Raw genomic sequence first — 14,561 nt, 5'->3', positions numbered from 1 at the left:
ATCTGACACATGAGTTGCTTCGCACTGGACCGTCACAGCAGCCATGGCATCCTATGGGAATAGGGTACTGGATATTTTTTCTCCCCTTGGATGGTGTGACACCTCCTGCCCTCATTTTCTGACCCACAGCTCCCCCCCCCCCCCATGTGTCCTGCCTGCCTTGGATAGTCAGGGTGGTCCTTTGCCTCAATTGGCGATGCTGCAGTTGCCGTGGTGATTTCAGGTCCTCCGCTCCCCAGGCCTCGTGTCACCATTTAGGCCTCTGTTGCAGAGAGAGGACTGAGATTGCAGTCACGGGCGGGTGGGGGGTGACAGTACCTGACCTGGAGCCCCCAGCTCATGTCTTCACGTTTTGAGAAATCCTACCTGCACGAACGCGGGTGGCGCTGTGGGTTAAACCACAGAGCCTAGGACTTGCCGATCAGAAGGTCGGCGGTTCGAATCCCCGCAACGGGGTGAGCTCCCGTTGCTCGGTCCCAGCTCCTGCCAACCTAGCAGTTCGAAAGCACATTAAAGTACAAGTAGATAAGTAGGTACTGCTCCGGCGGGAAGTTAAACGGCGTTTCCGTGCGCTGCTCTGGTTCACCAGAAGCGGCTTAGTCATGCTGGCCACATGACCCAGAAGCTGTACGCCGGCTCCCTTGGCCAATAAAGCGAGATGAGCGCCGCAGCCCCAGAGTTGGACACGACTGGACCTAATGGTCAGGGGTCCCTTTACCTTTACCTGCACGAAATTATTTTCTCTCTCTCCAATGAGGCTGGGTGCAAGTGGTAGAAGATGGATGTGCTGCTTTTTGGGAAGGTGGGTGGCTTCCTTCTGGCTGAGGCAGAGCAAGAGGCCTGTTTTCTCCTGGCCATAGCAGCAGACCCCCTTCATTGTCCTTCCTTTTTCAAAGGAAAATATCTGGCCAGTTCCTTTCATCCCAAATAGGGCCTGCATCTTACCATTAGAGGGCAGCAGATATCAGAAGAAAAATATATATAAGGAGGTTATTGGGGTCCCTTGTTAACACGCCTCAGGGGTCTGAGGGAAGCCGGGTCAAGAATTATGAAACTTTTCATATCATCATAGACAATCTGTCATTACTGGCCAGCTATTCATCATGTGCAGTGGTACCTCAGGTTAAGTACTTAATTCATTCCGGAGGTCCGTTCTTAACCTGAAACTGTTCTTAACCTGAAGCACCACTTTAGCTAATGGGGCCTCCTGCTGCTGCCGCGCCGCCGGAGCCTGATTTCTGTTCTTATCCTGAAGCAAAGTTCTTAACCTGAGGCACTATTTCTGGGTTAGCGGAGCCTGTAACCTGAAGTGTATGTAACCTGAGGTACCACTGCACTATAGAATTAATTACCAAATCCATATTTTAAAAAATAAATAAATATGAAAATACTCGTGGTAAATACCAGCATTTGAACATTGGGCTTTGTTCATTTGCCAATTCTGTAGAATTTTTCTGAGAACTGCTGTGTATTTTTCCCACCGTGAGGCACCAGGAGATGCCCTTCTGGATATGTTTTGTCTTACAGATTCAATATCGTGGATTGTTCCAGATGATCATTGTTCTGGGAATAGGTGGCAGCTTCCCATATGGGTTTCACATTTCTGTGATCAACTATCCCTCCTTGGTAAGCCAAAAAAACCACAACTGTCCTGCATTCCTTAGGTTGGAACTGTCAAGGCCGCAAGAGGGGAGCCTTGGACTGAGTGAGATCATCAGCGGCATTCCTTGTTCACTGAATGGCAGCACCATGTTACGTTTTGAATTGAATTGTTGCACATCTCAATGTTATTTAGTTTATTTATTTATTTTTATCTTTCTAAAATATTTATTAGGGTTCAACAAATACAAAGAAAAGAAAAACGAACAATAAAAGGTTACAAAACTTCAAAACACACAAAAAAAAAAAAAAACAAGAACATTTAAAAAGCAAAAACATTTTTTAAAAAACACACCAATATTTTCATATCCTTAATTTTCATTTGCTTATTTCCTTGACTTCCTCACACCTCCCTTTTTGTATTCTAGTACAATTAGTTGTTTCAGCAAGTCCTTTCCCTCTTTCTCCAATTTAGTTCCATAATTTATCTTGACGCAATTTCGCCTTAAGTTTTACACCTTAACCCATAATCAATCCATTCTTACTTAATTCTTAATAACATTTCTACTAAAGCCATATAACTTCTTTCTAGCATCCTTCTAACATTCATTAATTTTACAATATTTCTGTAAATATACTTTAAATCTTTTCCAATCTTCTTCCACCAACTCTTCTCCCTGGTCTCGGATTCTGCCAGTCATTTCCGCCAACTCCATGTAGTCCATCAGCTTCATCTGCCATTCTTCCCGGGTAGGTAGGTAGGTCTTGTGTCTTCCAGTACTTTGCAATAAGTATTCTTGCTGCTGTCGTAGCATACATTAAAAAAAAGTTCTATCCTTCTTTGACACCGATTGGCCAACAATGTTATTTAGTTTAATTACGCTGCCCATCTGACTGGGTCGCCCCAGCCACTCTAGGTGGCTCCCAACAAAACATCAAAAAAAGACCCTTATTGTTCGTGTTGTAAGCCAAAGGAAATAGACGCACAATGAATTTTTTTCTTTGTTTGCTTGCAGTACATCAAAAAATTCATCAACGAGACCTGGCTGGAGCGGCATGGCTCCCCTCTCCCGCAAGAGACCATCCTTTTGCTGTGGTCCTTCATCGTTTCCATCTATGGCATAGGGGGGCTTTTGGGAAGCGTCTGCTGTGGGTACCTGACCACAAAATATCGGAAGTAAGTCTTTCCCTAAGGCTTTTTGTGGCTTCCGTGTACATCTAAATCTATGACCTAGGGTTCAAGCCCACCAGGGCAATGCCCTGGAAGTTGGTGCGGGAGGGTCTGAGTCAAAGAGATGCCTCTTATTCTCAGTCCTAGGAAAAGCAAAACAAGCACACATTTCCTGTACTCAATAAACACACACAAGACGTAACCAGCTGTACTTTTGAAGAAATAAGGTATACTAGTCACTGCATCAAATTGTAGATTTCAACGGAAGTCTCATAACTTCATATACACACATTGTGTGTGTGTGTGTGTGTGTGTGTGCTTTATTGGTTCCAAAAAGAAAACAGTCAACAGTTTTTTAAAAAACACATTACAAAAAGATGCAATAGTTTCATAATACATATATTCTTCTTCTTTTACTTTATTTCTTTATTGTTTTATTCACAATAATGTACATTCTTTACAACAGACAACTCCAAAATAAAATCATATACAGCAAACCCCCTTGTCTTTCCTTTCGCATTCCAGCCTCTCGTTCCTCTCGTTCCTCTCCTCTCTCTTCCTTTCTTTTCGTATCAAAATCTCAGAGGTAGTACTCTGTGCTCTTTAATATGCTGTTTCTCTCTATCCTGTATTCGTCGCAAGGCTTCTGGTCGCAACTTTTGTAAATCACCACATGGTGAGCCCCCCTTCTGTTTAAACATCTTGCTTTGTAACCGTGCTTGCCTAAAATTATATTTTCCAGCTACCTACACGTTTAATTTTAATAATCTATAGCTCCGAGGTAGCTTCGTGTGGCGTCAGTTTTATAATTGAAAAACCTGGTGCTATCTTCGTCGGGTCCAGAGGCGTCTCACAGACAAGAGTGGATCCAGTTTGGCGCTGAGGTTCTTCTGCTCTCTTTCACACTATTAAAGTACTGGTATTTAATCAGTGGACGCGGGTGGCGCTGTGGGTTAAAGCCTCAGTGCCTAGGGCTTGCCAATCGAAAGGTCGGCGGTTCGAATCCCCGTGGCGGGGTGCGCTCCCGCTGTTCGGTCCCAGCGCCTGCCAACCTAGCAGTTCGAAAGCACCCCTAGGTGCAAGTAGATAAATAGGGACCGCTTACTAGCGGGAAGGTAAACGGCGTTTCCGTGTGCGGCTCTGGCTCGCCAGATGCAGCTTGTCACGCTGGCCACGTGACCCGGAAGTGTCTTCGGACAGCGCTGGCCCTTGGCCTCTTTGAGTGAGATGGGCGCACAACCCTAGAGTCTGTCAAGACTGGCCCGTATGGGCAGGGGTACCTTTACCTTATTTAATCAGTGCTGGAGCAGCAGAAAACCGCTTTTTCCTGCGCAGCTCTGTGCATTCAATTGGATACCTCCTTTCCCATTTTTCCCAGGGGGGTGAACAATAAGCACAAGGTGTTTGCCCCCCACCTGAGAGTCACCTGTATCCCAGGTGCAAATCAGGCCATGAGGTAAATCCAAGTCCCTTTGTTGTTGGCGGGAGCAGTTGAGCTGTTGCTCTAAGGAAGGCATAGGCAAACTCAGCCCTCCCGCTGTTTTGGGACTACAACTCCCATCATCCCTAGCTAACAGGACCAGTGGTCAGGGATGATGGGAATTGTAGTCTCAAAAACATCTGACGGACCGAGTTTGCCTACGCCTGCTCTAAGGTCCCTGTGTCTGCCTGCCTTTCTCACCTTGATTCCGCCTTCCATTACAGAAAGAAATGCCAGATGTTCACCAACTTGATCATGCTAGCGGCTGCATCGCTCATGGGTTTCAGCAAGATGGCTGGGTCCTTTGAGATGATCCTCCTGGGGCGCTTTCTCTACGGAGTCGGCATCGGTATGAAGGAAGCATCCTGGCACTTGCAGCAAAGTCACCACAACCTTCCGGGGGCATTTTGTTTTCGTTCCTTCATCAGTCTTGTCTTCTTTTTAAATCGCAGTGGTACCTTGGTTCTCAAACTTAATCCCTTCCAGAAGTCCGTTCCAAAACCAAAGCGTTCCAAAACCAAGGTGTGCTTTCCCATAGAACGTAATGCAAAACGAATTCATCCATTCCAGACTTTTAAAAACAACACCTAAAGCAGCAATTTAATATGAATTTTACTATCTAACGAGACCATTGATCCATAAAATGAAAGCAATAATCAATGCGCTGTACTATAAAATAAATAAGACAATATTGTAGATGATAAAAGTTTTTTTTAAAAAAAAATCTTACCTGCACTGATGATAGTCATTGTTTGGTTGGGAGGCTTTTATCCATTTCCGCAGTCACACAATCAATCAATCAATCAATCAATCAATCTGTAGCTGAACTGGGTTCCACACAGTCACAAAAACAAATTAACCAAAAAAGCCTCAAAAACAAAAACGCAAAATAAATAGGAAAAACAAAAGCGCCACACTTAATCTGTTCTGGAAGTCCATTTGACTTCCAAAATGTCTGAAAACCAAGGCACAGCTTCCGATTGGTACAGGCACCCCAGAAACAATAGCCGACAGCCACATTGGACATTTGGCTTCCAAAAAATGTTCAAAAACCGGAACACTTACTTCCGGGTTTTCGGTGTTTGAGAACCAAGGCGTTTGAGAACCCAGGTACCACTGTACTACATTGGTCTTTTAAATTGGTCTTTAAAGCATTTCTTATCAGAAATTCCAGTGGCAGGAGGGAGATGCAGGGGGCTGGTTCCTTTGGAGATGCTATAAGTCAAGGTGCATTGTTTGTGCAGGCAGAGAATCCTGCCCAGCCTTCCCCAATTTTTGCAGTCTCTTTAGCTTAAAGGTAAAGGGACCCCTGACCGTTAGGTCCAGTCATGACCGACTCTGGGGTTGTGGCGCTCATCTCGCTTTTTTAGCCGAGGGAGCTGGTGTACAGCTTCCGGGTCATGTGGCCAGCATGACTAAGCCGCTTCTGGCAAACCAGAGCAGCGCACGGAAACGCCATTTACCTTCCCGCCAGAGCGGTACCTATTTATCTACTTGTACTTTGACGTGCTTTCGAACTGCTAGGTTGGCAGGAGCAGAGACCAAGCAATGGGAGCTCACCCCGTCGCGGGGATTCGAACCGTCGACCTTCTGATCAGCAAGCCCTAGGCTCAGTGGTTTAACCCACAGCGCCACCCGCGTCCCCTCTTTAGCTTAACCTGGTCCATTTGGCAGAACTCAACCGAGGGTGGTTGACCCTGGAAACATAGATGAATGAGCTTCAAGGCACTTGGGCTGGGCTGTGGAGCAGGGAGCAGGTTGCAGACCTGCTAAGACATGACCCGGCTACATGCCTGTCAGATGCAACAGCTGCCAATAATAATTCGTTTGAGTTGACCTTGAACCTGGAGACAGTGAAACCAGGTGGTTTTGCAGGTTTCTTCACTGTGTTTCTCTATCATGCCCCCCACTCTTTCCCAAGGGTTTTCCTTCAACATACACCCTCAATACGTGGGAGAGATCTCTCCAAAGAAGCTGCGCGGATTTACAAATGCCACGGTGGCTGTTTTCTTGACCCTCGGGAAAGTCTCGGGACAAGTGATGGGCTTGGGGTAAGTGCAGCCCCTCCTCTGTGCTGCCTGAAAGATGCTTGAGAACAGTGTGGCTGAAAGCCTTTGGGACTTGGATTGTGTTGAATAAAAATCACATGAACTTAAATTGGAACCTTGGGTTCTAAAGCCGCACGCTTTGGGTTTGGGACTTTGAATTCTGGGCTGCTCAAAAGAATGTGTGGGTTTCGGAGGAGGGACCGGGGGCCTGTGCTCCTGTTGGAGGGGGGCTGTCCTGTGATGATGACACCCCCCTGCAGTGGCGTGAGGTCAGTGGACTACAGGGACTAGGCTAGTCCCCTAATGTTCCCCTGGTGTCTCCTTCCCAAAGCCCGAGAAGCTTCTGCCTGGCTTAAGGAGGGAGGAGCGATGCTCTGATTGGTCCAAGAGCCCTTCCGCCATCTTCCCAAAGCTCACTTGGCTTTGGGAAGGAGGCAGGAGCGTGCCAGCATCCTTTCAGAGGCCTGGCACCTCCTTCCCCAAAGCCAGGATGCTCTTAACCAGCTTAGGAAGGGGAGGCGCTTACAAAAAAAACCACTGTACGCCATTGTCCCCTGACTTCCTCCTTCTATTCTCTGCAGGGAAATGTTGGGCAGTGACTTCTTGTGGCCTTTGCTACTGGCTTCCAGTGGGCTCACTGCAGTGGTCCAGCTACTGACCCTCCCTTGCTTCCCCGACTCCCCATCCTACCTTCTGATTCAGAAGGGCAATGAAGAAGCCTTCATGAAAGGTAGGAGCCCCGTGCCATCTGGACAGATCAGGCAGGCAGGCTGGCTGGCTGGCTGGCAGCAGCAGGGCTGAGACAGGCTGGCTCCAGGGTTGCCAATGACTTTGAGCAAAGCTCGCAAATGCCAGAGGTGGATTTACAGCAGCACGACTGGTTCTGGCACACCGGGCATCTAGTCTAGGGGGCGCTGCAGGGCACTGCAATTTACATAGTGAATTGAGCAGAACAGAAGGCAAGAGACTGAATGATGAGGGTGGAGACGCTCCTTCAGGTATAGTGGGTCGAGGCCATTTAAGGCTTTAAAGGCCAGCACCAACACTTTGAATTGTGCTCGGAAACATACTGGGAGCCAATGTAGGTCATTCAGGACCGGTGTTATATGGTCTTGGCGGCCACTCCCAGTCACCAGTCTGGCTGCCGCATTCTGGATTAGTTGTAGTTTCCGGGTCACCTTCAAAGGTAGCCCCACGTAGCGCACATTGCAGTAGTCCAAGCAGGAGATAACCAGAGCATGCACCACTCTGGCGAGACAGTCTGCAGGCAGGTAGGGTCTCATCCTGCGTACCAGATGGAGCTGGTAGAGAGCTGCCCTGGTAGCCATGGATTGATCTGCCCCTTGAGCTGATCCAAGGGTCACTTTGGGTAGGCCTATTCTTCCTTCTTTCCTTCTGTACCGCAGCCATCAAGCAGCTCTGGGGCGAAGGTGACCACCAAGTGGAGATTGAGGACCTCAAGAAAGAGAAGTCCGCCGTGGCCACCACCAAGAGCCTGCGCGTCCTGGAGCTGATGAAGGCCCGCTCCTTCCGCTGGCAGCTCTACGTGATGATCACAGTCATGACCACCTTGCAGCTCTGCGGCATCAACGCAGTTGAGTCTTTGCTTCCTGGGGGACGCGGAGGCTTCCAGGGGAGTCACACAGCCTTTTGGATCAAGCAGACTTTACAACAGGGAACAGCTATGGTGGCTCTTCTCCAGGTGCTGCTGGACTCCAACTCCCATCAGCCTCTGCACCCAGCAGGACAAGGATGATGGGACTTGTAGTCCAGGGACATCTGGAGGACCACAGGCACCAGCAAAGGAGAGTCTACTTGCTCCCTGGTGGGGAGCAGAAGAGTTGCTGTGACCCAACCCAGCCATGGCCAGTCTGTGGCTGGATCTACACTCACCTGTAAAATGTAATTAGAAAAATATTAGAAATACTGTTCTAAAATGGCAGTTTATTTTCCAAAAGATCCACCTGGTTTAAGATAGCTCTGCAGTACCCTCTGCTGTCACATTTTAATAACGCATGACTAATATGACCCTTAAGGGACGCGGGTAGAGCTGTGGGTTAAACCACAGAGCCTAGGACTTGCCAACCAGAAGGTTGGCGGTTTGAATCCCCACGACGGGGTGAGCTCCCGTTGCTCGGTCCCTGCTCCTGCCAACCTAGCAGTTCGAAAGCACGTCAAAGTGCAAGTAGATAAATAGGTACCGCTCTAGCGGGAAGGTAAACGGCGTTTCCGTGTGCTGCTCTGGTTCGCCAGAAGCGGCTTAGTCATGCTGGCCACATGACCCGGAAGCTGTACGCCGGCTCCCTCGGCCAATAAAGCGAGATGAGCACCGCAACCCCAGAGTCGACCACGACTGGACCTAATGGTCAGGGGTCCCTTTACCTTTAATATGACCCTTACATTTTGAAGCGTTTTCTTAACCCTTTCCTAACGTTATAAACCATGAGTGTCGATCCGCCCTGTGTCTGCAGGCTCAGCAGGCAGGTCAGCTCACGCAGGGTGGGCCCAATATATTTTGCCACCCGAGACAGAGCAAAAGATGCCCCTGTCCCCCTCCAACATGCACACGCACCAGTCAAGGCGCGGAGAACAAAAGGCCAGCCAAGTGATTTGAGGGGCCTTGATCCCATCCGCATCCTTCTTTGAGTAATTTGCACCAGTGGTCATGCATTATCTGCATCCTTCTGGCTGGAGACCTTTCTTCCTGGAGGCTTCCTTGATAGCTCAGTCAGTAGAGCGCGAGACTCTTAATCTCAGGGTCCTGGGTTCGAGACCCATGTTGGGCAAAAGATTCCTGCCTTGGCAGGAGGCTGGACTAGATGACTCTCCAGTTCTAGGAATCTATGATTCTATAAGTGGAGACAAATCTGGGGCAGATGTGAGTGCCAAGGAGCCAGAAAACAAACAACAACAACAACAACAAGGCCATATCCAAAGCCCCATGCCTGTTCTCTGGAGGGAGGGGTATGTGGTCCCTGTATTGCAGGGGGGTGGACTAAATGAACTGTCAGGTGATGGTGTGGTTGCTCGAGAGCAATCAGGCAAGACTCTGACCTGTCTTTTCCAGGCTTTATTCTTAGTGCAGACTATTTACAGTGAAGAGCGTCACAAATTCATGTCTGGCTCAGTCACTAGCAGAATCTGGGAGTGGTTGGTTCTTGTACCTTCCCCAGCATAACAGTCGCGTGACCCCCAACCTTCTCTTCCCCTCCCTGCGCTGAAACCTACTGCGCAGAATGGGCGTTGGCAAAGGGGTACTTCCTGTTAGGATATTTCCGTTCCACCTTAAAAGGGAGCAGGGTGTCACAGCCTGCGTATTCCCTGTTTCACAGGGTGTTTCTGTTGTGTCTTTGCTTTCGTTTCTCTCTCTGTGCACTGAAGCAGGCAGTCATGTTTTTCTTTGTTCTGATCAACGCAGAAATAAACTTGTAAATAATGCTCTCCTGCGTGCATCTTTCGCTGTGCATTATCTGCTGATAGAGCGTGCATCGGCTCTGGAATGTGGCAAGCTATTTCTGGAGCTCGTGTTGCTAATTGCTGATACTGCGTGTCTTCGGTTTGCTCAGGCTCGGTGTTGGGGCTCTCCCTAGCATCCCCTGGTCCCACCACCTCCTCCCCACTGGAGGTGGGGCTTTCCTCCTCGCCAGAGGAGGAACTGCTTCGCAAGATTTTCAGAGGTTCCCTATAACACAACTGCCCTTCCACCTCTCGCCTCTGAACTGATGGCAGTTCCCTGACATGAACCTTGGATTCCTTCCCAACTCTGCAGTTTCTATGATTCTGTGGTAGGCAGGGAGGTGTCCGTGCTGTGTGTACCGCAGGCCACCTGCCTTCTAACAGAAGGGAACAGGGACAGGCAGGGAGCCTCTGCACACATGGAGCTCTGCAGGCAAAAACGTCTCCTGCAAACTAGCCCCATCTTCCTCCTGCCTTTTCCAGATCTATTTCTACTCCTTTGAAGTCTTCCGCACAGCCAGGTTTGAAGAGGAGCTCGTTCCGTACATCGCTTTGGGCGTGGGGATGTGTGAGTGCCTCTCGTCCATCCTGTGCGTAAGTTCAAGGGGGGGGCGGCGCAGCTGGTGCTCCCAAAATGGGGAGAGCCCCTCATGTATTTCCCCAGCCCCTGTCCCCCTGGCAGGATGTCTGAGGTTCCCCTCCTTTTGCTGCCTTCCAGAGTTCCCTCATTGAGCGCTTTGGACGGAAGTTTCTGCTCTGGGGGGGCTACGCTGCGATGGTCCTGGTCCTGGCTTTGCTCACCCTGACCCTCTCGCTCCAGGTAAGGCGGTTGGGGGTCCTCTGTGATGTGGGGCAGCAGTGGAGTGAAAGGGAAAAGAGCTGTTGGGTTAGATTACTGCCATGCTGAAATATACTGGAGTGATTTCATGCTCTTTATTGCAGCTTGTAAAACAGTGATTGACTTGCCCCCCCCCCCCCCAAACCTCAGGCTTTTATATACATTATTTACACAATGAGTCCCGTCTGATTGGCTGATTCTGCTTCCCTCCTGGAGCCTGATTGGTCTTCTCCTGCAGGCCAATCAGTTGTTGCATTCTACGATCCTACCAGCCTAATAGGCTGATTAACTTCCTCCTGTAGCCTGATTGGTCTTCTCCTGCAAGCCAATCAGTTGTTGCATTCTAGGATCCTACTTGCCTATTGTTCTAGGATCCAAGCTTAGTACATAACACATGTGCTATACATAGGGCTGCCTCGGTAGATGCTTTGGAAGCTTCAGCGGGTGCAGAATTCAGCAGCCCTGTTGCTCACTGGAGTAAGACAGTTTGAGCATATTACACCAATCCTGGTACAACTGCACTGGCTACCATTTAGTTTCCAGGCCCAATTCAAAGTGCTGGTTTTGACATATAAAGCCTTAAATGGTTCAAGACCGCAATACCTCAAGGACCGCCTCCTACCTTATGAACCTACCCGGACCCTGAGATCATCTTCTGAGGCCCTTCTTCGTGTGCCTCCTCCTCGAGAGGTCCGGAAGGTGGCAACACAAGAATAGGGTCTTCTCTGCAGTGGCTCCCCATCTGTGGAAAGCTCTCCCCAGGGAAGTTCGCCTGGCACCTTCATTGTACACCTTTAGGCACCAGGCAAAAACGTTTCTTTTAAACCAGGCCTTTGGTTGTTCCGATTGACATCCTATGCCCTTTTAAAATGTGTGTTTTTTTGTGGGGGGCTATTGGGTTGTTGTTTTTATTTTTTTATTATGTATTTTGTGGATTTATATCTTGATTTTATTCTGTGAACCACCTAGAGAGCCCCCGGGTATAGGTATATAAATAATAATAATAATAATAATAATAATAATAATAGACACAGTTCAGAAGCCTCCTTAAGACATCCCTCTCTGCCCCTGGCCCTCAAGGGACTGGCACCCCCAAGAGCCCACTTGGGCACCCCCAATTCTCCTCTGCTTGCCTTTGCAACAGGAAGCATTGGATCCTTCCACTCCCGCTTAGAGGACCCTTTTCTTCTCTTCCCAGCACCGTTTCTTCTGGATGCACCACTTCAGTGTGGTCCTCATCTTCCTCTTTGTGCTCTTCTATGGGATTGGGCCTTGTGAGTACCTCCGGGGGCGAGGGTGGAGGAAAGGTCCCTGGCTGCCCCATCCAGGAAGGGACGCAAGCAGCCTGCCAGGAGGGCGATGGATGGAGCCTGGGGGAGCCTGGCAGGCAAGGAGGGAAGGGAGCAAGGCTCCCAAATGCATGGTCCACACGCATGGCCTTGCCACTTCTGTACTGCGGTGTGCCCTGGATGTTTGTGGGACAGCGGGTGGGGCTGTGGTCTAAACCACTGAGCCTCTTGGGTTTGCCGATCGGAAGGTCGGCGGTTCGAATCCCCGCAACTGAGTGAGCTCCCATTGCTCTGTCCCAGCTCCTGCCAACCTAGCAGTTTGAAAGCACACCAGTGTAAGTAGATAAATAGGTACCGCTGCAGCGGGAAGGTAAACGGCGTTTCCGTGCACTCTGCTTTCTATCACAGTGCTCCATTGCACCAGAAGTGGTTTAGTCTTGCTGGCCACGTGACCCGGAAAGCTGTCTGTGGACAAACGCCGGCTCTCTTGGCCTGAAAGCAGAGATGAACGCTGCACCCCATAGTCGCCTTTGACTGGACTGCACCCTTTTTTTCTTACTGGGGCGTGTCCAACCAGGCCCAGATCCATATGCAGGTGTGGGAACATCCAGCTCCTACTGGGCCAAATCCTTCCAACTCAGCACCTGCTGTTGAGAGGTTGGGATGAGGCATGTCCAGGCATCTGGTCAGGTCTCTGCCAATCCTGACACCTGTGGGTGCTGAGTGGGTGGTGCAGAGGCAGTTGGTGGCGCCCAGCCCACACTGGCCTTTGGCAAAGCAGCCACTCATCCACCCCCAGAGGGCCTGGTCGGGGTGGGTGAGGTTGCAGGCACAGTGAGGTCTCCAAGCGGACATCTCAGTTGGTAGAGCATGAGGCTCTTAATCTCAGGGTTTTGGGTTAGAACGCCACATTGGGGAAAAGATTTGTGTACTGCAAAGGGTTGCACTAGACTAGTTCTAGGATTCTGTGATTCTTCTCCCCGCGTAACATCTGAAGCAGACCAGCTGCAAAGAATTGGGCCCGCTGCGCACTGTTTGTTTGTTTAGCTTTCCTCTGCCTTCCCCAGCTGGAGCCACCATTGCCGTGATGGTTGAGATCTTCAACCAGACCTTCCGCCCGTCGGCCTTTGTGATCGTGGGGTTCATCAACTGGATGGGTCTCTTCCTGCTCGGGATGATCTTTCCGTTCATTGTGGTGAGACAGCCCACGGCCCACAGTCAACCCACCAAGTCCCACACAATCAACCCTGCCGCGGGACATCGGACACTTAAAGCCATGATGAGGACATGGGTGATTTTGCATGCAATTGCTTGAAAGTGAAAAATGGGGTGTTTACTTCCCCAAAAAATTACAGGTGTCCTGTATGGGCCGGAGAACCTGCTTGGTGGACGAGATCCCGCTCTGTATGAATCTCTGCACTGGCCAAGTGTTTGCAAGGAGGGTTTTGAGAATGCTACGTGAGCTTCCTTAACCTTTCCCTTCCCTTCTCTTCCCAGGAATATCTCGGCCCCTTCTGCTTCCTGATCTTCATGGGCATCCTTACAGCCTCAGGCGTTTTCATCTTCTTGTTCCTCCCGGAAACAAAAGGGAAATCTATCATGGAAATTACAGCAGAGTTTAATAAGCTGAATTATGGAAAGAAACAAGTTTTTCCTGCTGAAAATAAAGTTCCTCAGGAAACCATCTTCTGCACCAGGCTCTAACACCCCATTTGCAGAACCTCCAGCTCTGGAGCAGGGGAGAGAGGAGGGTGGAGTCACTAGCTCTGCCCCATGCAAAGAAAACAACAGCCTGCCCGTGGCTTTCAGCCAAGATGGGACATTTCACCAGTTTACATCCTGTTTCCAGTTTACATCCTGTTTCCCATGAGAGACGGGTTATCTATGGTTTGTTTACTCCCAACAAATTGCAATCCGAAGCCATGGTTTGTTGTTGGCTTATGAACCTTGGTTTGGTGTTATGTCTAACGTGTCTTTAACCATGGTTTGCTTGAACCCTTGGCAAAAAAACCCTCACCAAACCAAAAAGGCAAAAGCAACTGAAAAACAAGTCAAATATTGGAGAAGGAGGCCACAGCTTGTTTAATTTTCTGTGGGACGACTTGTTAACCCATGGTTTGTTAAACAAACCACAGTTTAGTGTAGTGGGGAGGAAACTGTAGCTGTAGTCATTCCTGCTCGTTGGACATGCTGGCTGGGATCTGGGTCCAACCATGGCTGGAGAGCCATAGATTCCTCACTCCTTGCACTCTCTGTGGAGGAGGCCTATCTCATTCAGTGTCATCTGGCACCCCCACAGTTGTGGCTATATACGATTCTGGGTTTTGTAATGTTTACATCTGCTGTATGTTGCTTTGAATGCAGAAGGTGTATAAGAGTGAGGTATAAATGAAATAAACAATGATTATTTCTGCAAAGGCTTCTTAGAACTCTCTGTAGCGCCAGAGGCTGGGGGCAAAAAAAAAAAAATGGCATCATGCTATTGCTCACCATACGTTGCGACTTAGCTGTTCAGTGGTGATGACTCCAAGCTCCGCTTTCAGCTGGACTCAGAGGGAACTCCAGAAAATGGCCGATCCAAGCGGGGCCTTCAGTGTGTTGGCACCAAATTTAAGAGGTGCTGAATGCAAGCATTGCATGCCCAGGAACAAATGGAGGGGAATTAAGACTCCTAAGTGTC

The 14,561-nt window shown here is 49.2% G+C and overlaps 1 protein-coding gene across 1 annotated transcript in view; it reads left to right on the top strand.

Annotated features, from left to right (window-relative positions):
* LOC310667170 (uncharacterized protein) overlaps nucleotides 1–14,298 on the top strand; it is a 32,002-nt gene extending 17,704 nt beyond the window's left edge. Inside the window, exons 14-25 of the mRNA XM_083418893.1 lie at nucleotides 414–455; nucleotides 1,528–1,626; nucleotides 2,616–2,776; nucleotides 4,475–4,838; nucleotides 6,114–6,301; nucleotides 6,880–7,028; nucleotides 7,705–8,051; nucleotides 10,139–10,348; nucleotides 10,473–10,574; nucleotides 11,791–11,866; nucleotides 12,949–13,076; nucleotides 13,379–14,298. Of these exons, the coding sequence (XP_083275019.1) occupies nucleotides 414–455; nucleotides 1,528–1,626; nucleotides 2,616–2,776; nucleotides 4,475–4,838; nucleotides 6,114–6,301; nucleotides 6,880–7,028; nucleotides 7,705–8,051; nucleotides 10,139–10,348; nucleotides 10,473–10,574; nucleotides 11,791–11,866; nucleotides 12,949–13,076; nucleotides 13,379–13,585 (2,073 nt within the window). The 3' untranslated portion in view covers nucleotides 13,586–14,298. The remainder of the gene's footprint in view (nucleotides 1–413; nucleotides 456–1,527; nucleotides 1,627–2,615; nucleotides 2,777–4,474; nucleotides 4,839–6,113; nucleotides 6,302–6,879; nucleotides 7,029–7,704; nucleotides 8,052–10,138; nucleotides 10,349–10,472; nucleotides 10,575–11,790; nucleotides 11,867–12,948; nucleotides 13,077–13,378) is intronic.
* Nucleotides 14,299–14,561: the final 263 nt, after the last annotated feature.

The sequence above is a fragment of the Podarcis tiliguerta genome (genome assembly GCF_965153285.1).
Source record: "Podarcis tiliguerta genome assembly, chromosome: 16".
Lineage (NCBI taxonomy): Eukaryota > Metazoa > Chordata > Lepidosauria > Squamata > Lacertidae > Podarcis > Podarcis tiliguerta.
Note: the sequence above shows the minus strand (reverse complement) of the source record. Positions and strands in the feature narration are given on the sequence as shown.